Here is a 15,011-nt window from a genome sequence, read left to right as displayed (position 1 = left end):
TGCAGGCACTATGCCGGAGAACAAATCACTATGAGAAAGAATACAAAAATGTCTTACAAGTCTCAACTCACAAGACTAACGCTCACAAGGCAGACTTGCCTACTCATCTTTGCTACTCAACCCAACCAGCGATCTTGTCTTCCTTCGTCAACAAGAGATGGCACAACTCTGGTCTCGACTGCTCACACCTCACGGCACGATTTCTGATCACCAACATGCATAATGCTCATGAACTCACACATATACGAAAATATGATGATTTAATCACTCATGGAGGCTAACAAGGAACAGCCATATGAGTTTTCAATATAAACTCTCAAAAACCTCTACGCAAACATTTTGTCCTTTTTTTGTACATCTGACAACCACTTTTGATGATCTTGCAAATATGCAAATATGAATGCATGGATGCAAAACATACCTTGGCATTGTCTCTGAGCCACACTGCTCCAGGATAGTAGAACATCACTTGAAAACTATAGGTTACACTCAAAGACCTACTCTATGTTTTTGTAACAAGAAATTGCCAATATACCAAAAATTGGTCCTAACACCATTATTTGGTGACTAATTTTTGGTGACTGAAGCCTTTAGTCACCCCAGCATTAGTCACCAAATATCACCATATAATGGTAACTGTTGCCACTTTTTTTGTGTAGTGCATGCTGTTACAGAAGATTTACAAAAATTGGGTAAAAAAAACAATCAGCACAATGCACCCGTCACAAACTGGGTACGACTTTGAATTACAAACACATACACATATAAAGGGCCCAAATTGAGATAGCAAAAACATTTACAAAAACATATAACATGAATTTAACTATCCTTAACCGATAACAAAAGGAATTATCCACTAATTAACTGAACTTAAAGCAGCATTACTGACCAACATAGTGATTAGAACGGAGGAAAGTCTCTTATTCTCTCCATTTTCAAGACCTTTTCTGTTTTGTCTCCCACAATACCTGAATATATTTTTTTTGGCATATATGAGGAGTTAAGATAGAGCAAATCGTGAGAGACAAAGAGAGAGTGACAGAGAGAAAACAAAACTCAATTAAGCTAAATTTTCTATATCCATTTCAAAAATGAACATACCTTAGTAGCTTAAAAGGAAATGATTTAATTCATCAAACAAGCGTGTGTGTGTGAGAGTCTGTGACACAAGAAAAACAGTGAAAAACAAATATGGTCAGAATCAAACTTCTCATACTATAATTTTTTGAGAAGGAGAGGGGCATATTGAGAGGAAGAGAGTGGATCAGGTCGTTGGGGGTGGATGAAAATGTCTTTAAGTAATTTTTTATGATTTAATTAAGGATATTTAAGAAATTATAGCTTGAAAATTAATATTTTTGGCTAGAAATATAAAACTTAAGGTCGCAAGCGCTAAGGCACAAATGGTTCGAAAATCTGAGTTAAAATGAGGAAGTTATGCATGTTTGAAGTGGAAGGACCGAATTGTAATTTTGAAATAATATGAATACCTTGAGTTGGGAGTGACTAGAGCACCCTGATCTACTCTCCCGCCCAATCTACCCCTTGGTCTCCTCCCAAACACTAACTCGGCCAAGCACTCCCTCCTCCTCGAACACCCAATTTCATATTTGAGCACACCAATAACTAGGGCCGACCCTGAGCATGGCACGAAGGGCAACGACACTGGGCCTCCATTGATGAGGGGCCCCAAAATTTGTATGTTTATATGTAGCAAGAATTCTTTAGTGAGAGTCATTATAGAGCCTTATATGGACCTTAGGTGAGGTCCTATCTTTTAATCATTGGATCAAATTGGTTAGTCATTGAATCAAATTAATTAATATGATCCAACGGTTAAGATATAAAACCTCGCTGAAAGGCCACATATAAAACTCTCACTACCAAATGAACCTTTGGGAGACATATAACAAAGGAACATCTGTTCAATAATGGCCCACATCTAAACAACCCAACAGATTGACCCCAAAAAAAACCCAATTGATGCTAAAAAGAAAATTGAACAGTAGACGCGTACTTCTTGTAATGTAGCAAACATTAATGTACGTCCCTTCGAATAGCAAACATATACACGCTTCCTCTTTCCAGTTGGTTCTCATGGTTTACTTCTCCATGGAAAACAAACTCTTTATTTAATTCACAATACCATGTTCTTCTCGGTTGTTCTAAAATCTCTCCAATCTATATTATTTCCGAGTATTTATTCATATATTCTCAAACATATTCAAGTCTTAAATATGAGTTTTGCAAAGGAAAATGCCTCATTTTAATTTTTAACGTGCACCATCTAAAAGTCAAAATCGGCCTTGCCGATAACAGTGAGAGAGATGTGAGGGGTGGCTTGTGGTATTGGCTGAGTGTGTGAGTGATGATGGAGGTGGGGAGGGTAAGTCGTTTGGATGATGGCTGTGATGAGAAAAAGGGAGATAGATTATTTTTAAAATTTTATTTATTTTAAATGACTTAATACAATTAGTTGGATGACCAAAGTGGAACTCTGCACAAATTCATGGACCATTTTGTATATTTTAGTTTGAATTAACGGTTATTTGAGGGCAACATCGTGGGACTATTAGAGTAAATAATTTAGTTGTATGATAAAAAATACAAACTGAAGACAAGTTCAAGGATCATTTCAATAAATAAAAAAATGCTTTCTCCCCATGGTGTTCATCAATTAAAGTTTGGACCAGAAATAAAAAGGGAGATTTATTATTGGCTATACTCAAAATAGGGACCTAATTTATTTATAAAAAAAATTATATGAAATGGACTTTAGAAATACAACCAAAGCTCATTTATAATATAATAAAAACACTTTTAAATTCGTATAAATTATAAAATGGCTATTGATTTCTTAAAACAAGCCCCACCTCAAAACCTCATAAAAAAATCTCAAAACATTTAATAGAGCATCAAAGTAATTTAATAATCAAAATTAAATTCAATAGGGTCAGCTGTCATTTTTTGAAATTTTTTTTTATGTATTATTTATAAAAAATTAAATAGTATAGAATTTATCTATATTATTAGTGCTAATAATGAATATATGAATAAATATCTATTCTTTTTATTTATTTATAAATATATGAATAAATATCTCAAATAAAAATTGAAAGAAATCAATACTCGGGTTTTCAGTGATTCTCTTTCCAAGGGTTGCTCGCAGCCGTCTCAGCCGCCCGTACAGCTAGGATTTCCCGAACTGTAGCCCCCAGTCAACAACATTACTCGTTTCTTTTTTTCCAATCAACAGTATACTCGGAAACGCATTCAAATTCGGCCAACCGGCTATACTCACCTACAACGATATCACCTACGTACTCACTGCACCCGCCTGTTTGATTTCGCTATTCTGTGGGGCCCGCGTGGGTACTCCGTATGACCCACAACACAACGCAATCATAAATCTCGGTACTCGGCGGTACTATATGATTCTGTTTGGTCGGTCCCATCGAAAAATTCAAAATAAATAAAAACCAGGTTCTGGAATGTGAAACTGCTCGCTCGTTGAAAAAGGCTGCTGCTCTGCTGCGCTTTGTTTCGTTCCTGATCCCAACGGAAAAAACAAACCAAACCCTAAAAACTCCAATTTCTAGAGAGTGAGAGAGTGGACAGAGTCTGCAGTGTAGAGTGTAGAGGGGAGAGAGAGGCCTGACAAATCGGCGACGGAAAAGATGGCGTCGTCAAAACTAGTGTCGTCGTCGTCAAGATCACGAAACTCGGATCTCTCGCGACGCCCTTCTTCCAATTCCCCCGCTACAAAACCCAAACCCTCAGCAACCCCATCTTCCTCCTCCGCTCACCCCCAAACCCTGAACAACCACAGCAACGGCATCAGTGATTATCACAGCACCAATACGACGTCGTCCATGCCAATCGGCTCGATGACCATCGACGGCCTCCTCTATGACCCGAACCCCACCCCCATGACCGACGCCACCCTCCTCGACGCCCAAATAACCCTAATCAACACTGACGCCGCCGCAGAAATGAACAGCTCCTCGGCGGCGGTGCCGCAGAAGACCGTCGACGAGGTCTGGAGGGAAATTGTGTCCGGCGAGGCTCGGAAGGGGTGTAAAGAGGAGGTTCCGGATGATTTGATGACTCTGGAGGACTTTTTGGCTCGGGCCGGGGCGGTGGAGGAGGACGACATTAAGGATATGCCGCTTGCGATGCCGCCTCCGGAGACGGAGAGATTGAGCGGCGGTGTATTTTCGTTTGATCCGATGCCGCAGCTCAGCCCGTTCAGTTCGATTGATAAGGTTGAAGGGTCGATAATTGGGTTTGGGAATGGGGTTGAGATGGTTGGGAGTGGAGGAGTGGGAAGAGGGAAGAGAGGGCGCGCCGTTTTGGAGCCTATGGATAAGGTGGCGCAGCAGAGACAGCGGAGGATGATCAAGAACCGTGAGTCAGCGGCCAGGTCCCGAGAGAGGAAGCAGGTGTGTAAATTGGGGAAATGGTTAAATTGTGGTGTTTGTGATTATATATATATATATATATACATTTTTTTTTTTAATACTTATTTTGTGTTTTGTTGTTTGTGGGTTTTTTGGATTTTAGGCTTACCAAGTGGAGTTGGAATCATTGGCGGTCAGATTAGAGGAGGAGAACGAGCAGCTTTTGAAAGAGAAGGTAATTAAATTGGTATTGTATTGTTCTCTAGTTGCCTACTGAATTGTGTGGTTTGCAAATGTGCTTCTAGTAGTGTGATTTCAGAACCGAACATCTGGGTTATGGGGACAAAATTAGTTGTATTTGAGTCCCCATCAGTATTCAGGATAGTTAGTGTGGTTTGACACTAAATGTTAAACTTTTGCAACAAACTAGTTTTTCTTTCATCTGTCTCGTTTTCTGAGGCTGCAAACACCGTGTCAGTTACAAATACACAATTCCAAAAGAAAAACATATGGTGATGAAAGGCAATCTCAAGACTTATTTATAATACCAGTCTGCCTTTTATGGTGAAAGCTATTGATTTTTCATTTGTGTCATTAAAAGATCAGCTATGACGAACTTCCACTTGTATTTCATTAAAGCATTATAGTCGTACTTTCAGAAAATACCACTACTCTGTCCTGTTTCATCCCATTGAAAACTTATTTATCATTTGTCAGCAGGGCTGTAAGTGAACAAACTCAAGCTTGATAGTTAAGTCGGGGTCAAGCTATGTTTCATGACCAAGCTCTTGAATAAGAGGCTTGACTGAATATATATATATATATATATATGAGATCTTATTATTATTTTTTTTATAGAGATGAATCTTATGTAGATATCTACATATTTATGTTATGCATATGTATTCATACAAAATGGCTGAATTATATTTCATTACGTTTTTTCAAAGTGCACAGATAAATTATTTGAAGTACTTGCATACGTCATCTAGGTGTTCTTAAGTGACAATTTAATTTAAGTAGGAAAATTTGAGTAAGTTTACATGAATTTTAACTCAAGTCTGGCAAATGAGTTTCAATTCCATTATAACATTACGGAATTTTACAAATAATTTTAATCCATGAGACAGATGATCAAGCCTGTGAACCTGTTCAAGCTTGCTTTTGAAAGTCAGTGAACCAATTTTGAACATTTAATAGTTGGCCTGTTGTCTCAATTGCATTCGTCTTGCTCAGTATACTATACAAAGAGAAATGGGTTTGGAATTCTAATGTATGTACATGAAGACTTGGTTCATGAGTTTGTGGGAGCAAAGTCATGTACTGTTCAGTTATCTTAATTGTAATGTGTTTGGTTTTTAAGTTGATGTTAAGACCTTGTACTTTCATATCTGTGTCTTGCTCTTTTTTTCTTCTGAACGAAGGAAATTTATTAAGAACAAACACACTGCAAAGCAGTCCACAAAGTATAACAAAGAGAGCCAAGAGGCCTAACCATGCTGGCCAAACAGATGCCCAGCACCAAAAAGAAAAAAATGACTAACTAAAATTATGTAACGTGCCACCAGACTGAGTGAAAAAACATTCTTCAGAAAATATTCAACAGAGTTGTTTGTGTTTTAATTGCTTACTTCTGTAGCCCTTGACATTTATTGCATGCTCCATTGTTTAACAAAATATTTTCTATTGCAGACTGAGAGGACTGAGGAAAGACGTAAGCAGGTATTCATTCTGCTCCTGATGCAAGTAATTTATTGATATGGCAAGGGACTGCATTTTATCGGACTCTGGTCTTTGGCCTATAGCAATTCTTTTTAGGATAAGAAACATAAAATTTTGATAAAATGAAAAATATGTTACGAGGTAGTCAATGTGTCCATCTAGGCGTAAACAGAAAATGCAGAAATTACAAGTGAAACGTTACAATTATATCTCCACTGCACCCAAAAAAAATAGCTGATGATTTTGGCACCCAAAAATACCCTTAAATTACCTAGTGCCAAAATCATCCCAAAAAGGGAAAAGAAGAGGAGGGGGGTGTGTGTGGTGGTGTGGTGAATAAAACATTATAACTATTTTGTAAGTCCTGCCCAAAAAAGGAAGAGGAAACTAGAAAGTCTGCACCAATAATCCTTCATTTTGAACTATATATTTTGTGGGCATAGATGTAGCATAATGTTTAGAGATCAGATATTTAGAGTTTCTATTTAACAGAGGAAATCTGTTATCTTTTTTTTGTTGGAAGCATTGGTTTCGTTTCACAATATCTATTCATGTAGCATAATGTTTAGAGATAAGATATTTAGAGTTTCTACTTAACAGAGGAAATCTGTTATCATTTTTCTGTTGGAAGCGTGGGTTTCTTTTCAAAATATCTTTTCATTAGTAATGGGGTTTCTATGATCTCTCAATGCTTCCAATATAATAAGAAATTTTTGACTCTCTATGATATTCTGTTTTGTTGTCAAGCTAAATTCTTTAATGTACGAAGTGTGCCTGAATCTTTTGTCAATCCCGAATAACAATTTGCCCCCAAGTATTATTTTTCATATGAACATTCATTTTTGTTAGAAGATCATGTGTCATTTCCTCCCTCCCTCCTCCCACCAAAAAATAAGTAAACTGAAACAAATAATTAATCCAAAAGCCTGGCCTCTCAAATTTGGTTTACCTTTTTTCATGACTGAGGCAAACATACAGCATGAATGCATAGTGAAATGTTGATCATTTCTTTTGATGATATATAACTATTTAGGCGTGGGATGTTTTGCTCAGACCAATGTTTACACAGTCGTTTCATTTTTTAAGACTGATAGCTTTGTTATTTTGAATGTACGTGTATTAATTTGTATTAGTTTAGTCTAAAATTACCAAACACTTTGCCTTAGCCAAATACATCTTCCAAACATGGGTTCTTTTTTGGAGGGAGCGAATTTTGTTTTATGGGGACACTGCTATGAGATAATTGAAATAGATCAAGGAATATTTTTATGATTGAAAGAACCTGTGCAACCAAGATGCGCAGTTGGATCCTTGTCTACGTCCACAAGGGAAGACACTAGGAAAGTATCACTATGGTCAATATGATTATAAAAAGGAACATTCTTATTATATGGTCATGGTCCTCCATATTATTTAAGCTTTGGGTTTGGAGTAGTCAAGACAATCAGTATGGTGAACCTTTATAATGACTGGGAAATGGTTTGGTTAGAAGCTTTATTATAGACTTCCATGCATGTTTGCATGTATTAATGTAACTAAACAAGAAAACACATGCTTTGAGATTTTATCTTAGTGTGATTGTGGAAATTGATATATCTGTTATATTTAATCATCTTTTATACTCTGAGAAACTTGTGGGTGATATTTGTTTCCTCATGAAACTGTAGAAGGGGAAAATATTGAAGATTAATGGATCAGCAGTAGATCATAATCAAGTGGGTTGAATGTATTTTTTTTAAAACTAATTTCTTTAAAGAATGTGTCTGCATCTTTATATAGTCTATATGGGAAGAGAAGAATAGTTTCCCAATTTTTGAGTTTTGGCAATATTTGACATCCATGAGTATTGGTTTCAGTGTCATTTATGCATCTGAGTGAGGTTAGATGAAAAATTGATTCAGAGGAATAGGATATTGGAAGATGAGGGACAATAGCGACTATCATGTAGTTGACTTTCTTGTGTATGTGTGCTGCAGCTAATGGAAAAAGTCATTCCGGTTGTGGAGAAGCGAAGACCAGCCCGTGCCCTCCGGAGAGTTCACTCGTTGCAGTGGTAAGAATGTATATGCTTGAGGTGTGACGCAGAAGAACGTTGTTCCAAGGCATAGGAGGAAAAAGTATGACATTGGACTAGGAATCTGAGTGTCTCAATTAGATATTTACAGCTGATGATTTATCATTTCCTAAGAGCTACTCTGGTTTCAGAGATATTGCAACCCGAGTCATGAAAGGGCATTCCTTGTGACTGAAGAAAAAGATGGCATCAACGAGGGAGATAGAGGTAGAGAGCCTTATGATGTATGTAGTTAAGAGGTAATGAAAACCTCTTCTCCCCCGGTTATTTATTCAAGGGTGATGCAGAGGATCCAGAATTAGTTTATTATGTTTAGATGGCTTATTATACCTATTCGGAAATAGATAAAGATCGATGGTTAGTAGTGCTAGAGTGCTATGTTTATAACTTTAAGGAGACCTTGCATTTTAGTTCCTTACTAGAGACCCTTTGTTCTTTTCCTTTTTTGTCAAGGAAAGGAGGGGAGAGGGATTGGGTGTATGTATGCCCTTTTACTTGGAGGCAAAATTTCTTTTTTAATATATTTATTGTTGTTATAATTCCCAATAATTTCCGTTTTCATTGTCGTTTCTTTTTTGATAACATGTAAAATTTGAGGTCTTAGGTTAAAGCCTGTACAGGTCACTCATGCAATTGGTTTGGCAGTGAGGTTGGTAACCAAATCTTGGCACTGAAATGGTAGCTTGTTAATCAGCATAGACTAAGGGGACTGCAGCTGGAAATTGGGGGAGATTAGATTACTTCTATTACTTGATTGCTGCTCTAGGAGCCACTACTTTCTGGTGTGTGCAAATTGGTACAAGTACAAAGTCTCTGAGAGCAACAATACCCTTCAAGGTTGAAGTTGAAGAAGTGTCTAAACTACCTGAGGAAAGAATTGCTGTTTGATTCCCATTAGTTCATGATATGCTAGCAACCTTCTTGTATATGTTTATATTGAAAGTGCTTAAGAAAATTAAATTCCAGTCTTTTAATGACATTGATATACAACACATCAGGAACTTCCAACTTATCACCATTAATCTAACCCAAACCTAGCTAGCTACCCCAGACTACATCAGAAAAAATTAGTGCAAATATTATCAGAAAATTAGCTGATTGTGGGACCGCCAAAGTCCATAACAGATCCAACTCAAAAGAAATTAAGTATGTGATTTTGTGTTTTTGGGGATAAGGTAGATGAGCCCATTTCATGTAAGACAACAATTTGGAAAGATGATTGGTAACATTGGGAACAGCAGCAAGAGAGGAAGCAGCAGAGTTGCTACCACATGTCATGGAAGAGTAGGAAAGAAGAATATAGGATCGAAAAAGAAAAAAAATTATGTTGGTCAGAACGCTCTAGATACCATGAAGAATTTTGTTCTCATATAATAACAAACAATGTTGTGATAAAAACAAACGTCTTATCAGCATGTAAATGATAATACAAAGACAAAGGATAACTAACTATAGCAGAGATAAATACAAAGAATCAGCAGATTAGAGGAGTTGATGAGGGAGAGTTGGCTTCAAACTATTTGAGAACTTTTATCTTTCTCGATCGCGTTATTGAATTGTTGTGTGTTTGTTTACTTTTATCTTTCTCGATCGCGTCATCATGTGGAGAATGCTGGTGCTTGTCAATGAATATCTTTGTTCATTATTAGTCCGAATAAGATTTGACATCTACTCTCTGTGCTCAAGTTCATGAACCAAATGCAATACATAAAATGTAGAGGCTCATCCTCGTGAGTGTAGGTAGAGAGGAAATTTTATCACGCAAATGGCGTTAGACGAATTAATAGACAAGGAGCAGAATTGGCATGTCACGTCATAACAAGAGATTCATCAATACTTCTCGGCTCCACCCTACAAATTTAAATTAAATTCATTTTACTTGAAACCCTCCTAGTACAAGAAAAATATTTTAGATTAGGTGACAATTTCCATTTTCGAAATACCTTTTCATCCATACCTTTATTTGTGAAAGAGTTGCTTTGCCTTTTCAGCTCTTGTCTGCAATGGGCCTTGCTCCCGAAGACCAAGTCAAATGCCCTTTTTTTATTTTTTAATGCAGAAAAAAAAGACTAACAGAACATAGACCCATAAGGGCACGCAGGCCGAAAGAGGTTCACAACTGAGAGAGAGGAAGAATACAGACTCGACCAGTTGAGTTAGGCTAGAGTGGCTCTAAAGAATTAGAATTAATAAAACTACTGACAAATATTATTTTTTTTCCTGGGTCAGGTAGCATAGATCATCTCTAAATAGGAGTAGGTTTTACCATGGTTGAGATGAAGTATATTTATAGTTTTCTCTTTTATCCTTTCGAAGCTTACTGCGTTGTGTTTGTCTTGTGGTCCCTCCTGCCCGGTGCTATTGTATTGTAGCTTCTCGTCGTTTGGCTAATATCAGTAGGAATCGGCCCACTGGCCTCATCGACAAATACAAATCAAATTTAAGGTTTGCTTTTGCAGGCATGTGTTGCTCTCTCTGCCTCCACGCCACTCCTCTTCTTTCTATGCAATTTGCATTGCAGTGCCAAGGTGTTAGGCCAAAACTTACATTACATGAGGCCCTTCCCATAAAACTAAACACAATGTTAAGGAGTTTGTAACTCAAATAATTAAGAGTACGTAATTATCTCTCAAGTTTTTATGTTCAAAATCTCACTCTCGTAATATTACTTGTTTAGTTTTTTTTTTGTTTTTTTATTTTTTTATACTCACCTCACACTCTTGTATGAAATGCAATGTACTTGAAGTAATAATAATGAATTATTAGCAACTTCTTAATTTCTTCGTTAAAACTTTTAAATGGTACTATTGTCACTTCTCAAACTACTCATCCTACCAACTTAACGAGCGCTTAACATTGTGATTGATGACCATAATAACACATAGAAACCAAAACTTTTATAGGGTCTTTCATGCGACACTATAAAATGGCAAAACAATTAAGTTAAAAGATAATGATGTGCCAACATTTAAATGCATATTCCATTTCAATTGGATTGTCTTGCCACTTAGCACGTCTACGCAATAAAACCAACTCACTGAAGTTCTGCTCTCACCTTATACGGATCCTGCTGATTTGAAGTTTAAGTTACAGTGGGAGTAAATGTTATCTTGAGTGGAGCTACAAATTCCTTGTTGGTTTTATATATTTTGGAGTTCAAAAGATTAGAAATACAAAAGGTAGGGTGTTTGAATTGATGACAGTTTGAGTTTACCAAGCCTCCAAAAGCTCTGATAATTGGTAAGGAGAAGTTGCTTTCCGTTTGTCTTTATAACATGGCAGATTGCTGTTGGCTTTGCCAGAGGCCAAGAAGAGGATTCTCACATCTGTCTGGTACTCCATTCTCACCACAACTATATAATTTGGGAAAAGGAGGAGGAGGAGATAAAAAGAAGGAAAAGAATGAGACTTTAAAGATTTTATTCCCTTAACCTTATTTTATGCATCGAAGTATGAGCCTAATTACATTATTTATGGATTCAATAAATTAAAATTTAAAAAGGGCCTCATAAAAGAAAGTGATTTCCGCTCCTCACCCCCCAAGACATTAGTTTATTTGGATTGAAAATGTAGACTGCAGGTTGATAATCACTGAGCTAATCATTTTAGAATAATAATGCCCATCATCAACAATCAGAGCCACCCAAACTTCTCATAATCACTTCTCAAACTTTTCCTTTTTTAATCATATATAATTCTTAAAAGCTTTGTTCTTTAATGGTAAATTTTTCTACCAACAAGATGATTCAACCTTTCACTGTTTAAAATAATGAGAAACACACCACACAATCTCCAACATTTATGTCTGTCATCCATTCATACTCTTCCCATGAAAAAGCTAAGCACCACTGACATTTTAACAGTCTCTATGCCACTCTCCTCCTCTCACAGTTCTCTTTTCACATTTTTCAAAAACCCTTTTTTCTTTGTCAAAAACCCAGAAGCAGGAAGGAGGCAGGGATAGCAAGGCTACAAAGGACCAAAGCCTCTGTCTAATCTAATATTTTGCTGTCACAAAAAAACAAAAAAAAGATTCAAAAGAGAAGCTCTTCATGAAGCTCTCCATGCTCATCTTCCTGTGTTTGCTCTCTTTTCTCTTCCAGCATTCTCACTCCACCACAATACTAGTAGATGGGGTTTCAGAGTGGAAAAACCCCACTGTTCATGTAGGAGACTCCATCAGTAAGTGCTCCAAACTGAAAAGGGAAAACCCCAACAAATTCAAGAACTTGAAACTTTTATTTTTTTTGGTTGAATTAATTAAGCATTGTTTTACTTAGGCTCCCTTCTAACACTTTTTGTCTTGAGCATTTCAGTTTTTAAGCACAAGTATCAGCACAACCTCTACATTTTCCAGAACCAAAGAGCCTTCGATCTCTGCAATTTCACTCAAGCCACACTTCTTAACAAACCTGACTCCACCTCCTACACGGTATCTCTCTCTCTCTCTCTCTCAAACACACACTTAAAAAACCTTTTTCTTTCTTTTTTTTCTGATTTTTCCTGAGAAATAGTTCAATTTACTCTGTTTTGAACTTATGTTTTCAAGAAAATTCTTAAAAGAAGTAGTTTCCATCTGGGTATGTCATAATTGTCTAAAATATTTTAGCTTTCTTACCAAAATTCTTGTTACATTTGCAAAAGTGGCACCCTTCACGCCCTGGTTTCTTCTACTTTGCCTTCAACAATGGCTCTATGCTCAAAACATGCCAAGAGACCCAAAAGCTGGCTATCAGAGTCACCTCCTCTTCCTCAGCAGCAGCACCACCAGGAAGTTCAAGTTCAACAACAACTTCTCCACAGCTTCCTCCAATGGCTTCCCCAACACCAAGCTCGGGTGGAGGAGGAGCAGTGTCATCTTCTCCATCATATCCATGGCCATTCCACCCTCGCCAAGTTTCTTTCTCTCCCAGCCCACAACCAAGCGTGAGTTCTTCAGTGGCTGTACCAGACAAAGGTGGTGGTCGTGGTATGCCATTTATTAACAGCAACCCTGCAGTTCCTCTGCCTACTGGTGAAGTTGACTCTGCTACAATACGCCCTTTACCAACTTCTGGCCAACAGGGGCAGGTACCTCAATTTTCTTTATCTTTTTTAAATTTTTGATCGGATGATTCGCTCGTTGTTAATTGATTTTGAATTAGATGTTCAAATTTCGATTAGTATTGTATGTGTAAAGTTATTGATTATAGGTTCTTGATCTCATTAAATTTATTCATTTGTAAATTTAGCACAGTACATAATAATGAAGTATGCACATATGCTTACATACATGAAAATGTACATCTATATGCAGTTGATAATGAAAAATGTTGTGTAAATGTTCTATTTTTACTTTTTTACTTCGAGTTTTGATGGGATGTTGATTGGGTTTCTTTTGTACTGACTGTGGGTGGAAACTGCAGGTGTTGGTGGGGTTATTTGCTCTTCAAATGGAAATGGCTCTATTTTGTGTGGTTTTTTTCCTGATGCTGTAAAAAGGTAAGGAAGAAGAGAGAGAGAGAGAGAGAGAGAGAGAGAGAGAGAGAGAGAGATGGTTTGTAATATGTGTAAGTAAATTAAATCTGGTGTAGGGTAAATCTTGATCAGGCAGAGCAGAGAGGCAGTGTGGTGTTTGAGTCTAAAGTAACTTTAAGAGTGATGATTATTTACCATGTATTGAGATGCTCTTAGTCCCTACTTTGGAAATGATTACCACTTTTGCTCCTTTAATTTTGGCATGCAATCAATTGCTACTCTCTCTTTTTCTATTTTATCCTGCTCTTTTCCTCTTCTGCTTCTTTCTGTTTTTTTGTTTTTTGGAAGAATTTAAAATTTGAAAGTCATAAAGCAATCAATTGACTAAAGTCACCCAGCATATTGGTACCTAAAGCAATTTGGTAGGCTGGTGGTTGAGGTATGCACTTTGGATCCCAACAATGTGAAAAGGAATGATGTTCTGAACCATTTTAATCACTCTCATGACCTGTGATCCATTTCTCCATATAAACTTCAAGAAAAATGATCCATTTCTCCAAATAAATTTGCAAGAAAAATATTTTTTTTAATGAAAAATTTAAAGAAAATATTTAGAATCTGAACAACTCAATGTTTGCCTGTGGCTGGATAAGTGGTGGGCATAGTGCCTGCCTTACCTCTCAACTTAGGGTGAACAGAAGAAGAACTACATAGAATCCAAGTTTAATTGATATTCACATGATGGAATAAATGATTATGCTGTTGCCCTGAAGAGAATTACAGATGCAATGCAATGATGAAGCCTTTTCTGGTAGACTCTATTCTGGGAGTATAACTTGTTTCAGTAATAATTTTCAACGTGACAACTTTTTTTTGTTAACTTTTGACTATGTCCCTTGTTTTCTTTTCTTTCTTTTCATATCCTTAAACGAAACACCTCGAGTTGAGCTTGAGAGAGTGTTGAAAAGGAGTCTTGAACTTCAATTCTCTTTCTTTTGTCAGGCACTAAAATTCATTTGATTGATTCAAAGTTCAGAGGAGTATAAATTGTGCGATTAGTAACACAAGAAGGCTCAAAACTAGCGTGGCTTTCACATTAAAATCCAAAATTTAATACCTGAAAAATGAGAATTTAGATTGATCAGGAGAGTAGTTAAATGAACACGCATATTTCGGGTAGGCCAAAATGCAACCAAAAAGTAAGTCAATGGGCCATTACTGCACAAGTTTATGCAGATTTCAACTGAAATTTTATTTTTTTTGGCTTGAAAATTAACAAATAATCCAATTTCATACAAAAAGAAATATTGAGGCTAGAAAAGAGAGATGTTTTGAAATTGAACTTGGGTAAATATTAG

General features: G+C 36.7%; 2 protein-coding genes across 3 annotated transcripts; both read left to right on the top strand.

Moving 5' to 3' along the window:
- Nucleotides 3,454–9,164, top strand: LOC18766228 (G-box-binding factor 4). 2 transcript variants are annotated; one of them, XR_002272959.1, is made up of 5 exons: nucleotides 3,454–4,442; nucleotides 4,564–4,635; nucleotides 6,093–6,122; nucleotides 8,099–8,239; nucleotides 8,328–9,164. XR_002272959.1 is itself a non-coding variant. In XM_020570503.1 (4 exons), exons 1-4 carry the CDS (start codon nucleotides 3,678–3,680, stop codon nucleotides 8,177–8,179), a joined length of 948 nt encoding a protein of 315 aa, XP_020426092.1. In that variant the 5' UTR covers nucleotides 3,454–3,677; the 3' UTR covers nucleotides 8,180–9,164. The 2 variants fall into 2 exon arrangements, 1 of the variants encoding a protein (XP_020426092.1); XM_020570503.1 differs by having other exon boundaries at nucleotides 8,099–9,164.
- On the top strand, nucleotides 11,978–13,921 carry LOC18767644 (early nodulin-20). Its single transcript, XM_020569623.1, has 4 exons — nucleotides 11,978–12,378; nucleotides 12,513–12,628; nucleotides 12,841–13,266; nucleotides 13,602–13,921. The coding sequence occupies exons 1-4, from the start codon at nucleotides 12,249–12,251 to the stop codon at nucleotides 13,671–13,673; spliced, it is 744 nt and encodes a 247-aa protein (XP_020425212.1). The 5' UTR covers nucleotides 11,978–12,248; the 3' UTR covers nucleotides 13,674–13,921.

This window comes from Prunus persica, chromosome G8 (assembly GCF_000346465.2).
Source record: "Prunus persica cultivar Lovell chromosome G8, Prunus_persica_NCBIv2, whole genome shotgun sequence".
Lineage (NCBI taxonomy): Eukaryota > Viridiplantae > Streptophyta > Magnoliopsida > Rosales > Rosaceae > Prunus > Prunus persica.
This window is presented reverse-complemented; position numbering and strand designations above follow the sequence as displayed.

What these genes read in the sequence shown, in the direction of transcription:
- LOC18766228 (XM_020570503.1), top strand. Translation starts at nt 3,678, where the DNA reads ATGGCGTCGTCAAAACTAGTGTCGTCGTCGTCAAGATCACGAAACTCG. An exon ending in AGCAGCTTTTGAAAGAGAAG is followed by an intron (nt 4,636 to 6,092) that starts GTAATTAAATTG and finishes TTTCTATTGCAG; the next exon opens with ACTGAGAGGACTGAGGAAAG. An exon ending in CTGAGGAAAGACGTAAGCAG is followed by an intron (nt 6,123 to 8,098) that starts GTATTCATTCTG and finishes TGTGTGCTGCAG; the next exon opens with CTAATGGAAAAAGTCATTCC.
- LOC18767644 (XM_020569623.1), top strand. Translation starts at nt 12,249, where the DNA reads ATGAAGCTCTCCATGCTCATCTTCCTGTGTTTGCTCTCTTTTCTCTTC. An exon ending in CTGACTCCACCTCCTACACG is followed by an intron (nt 12,629 to 12,840) that starts GTATCTCTCTCT and finishes CATTTGCAAAAG; the next exon opens with TGGCACCCTTCACGCCCTGG. An exon ending in CTTCTGGCCAACAGGGGCAG is followed by an intron (nt 13,267 to 13,601) that starts GTACCTCAATTT and finishes TGGAAACTGCAG; the next exon opens with GTGTTGGTGGGGTTATTTGC.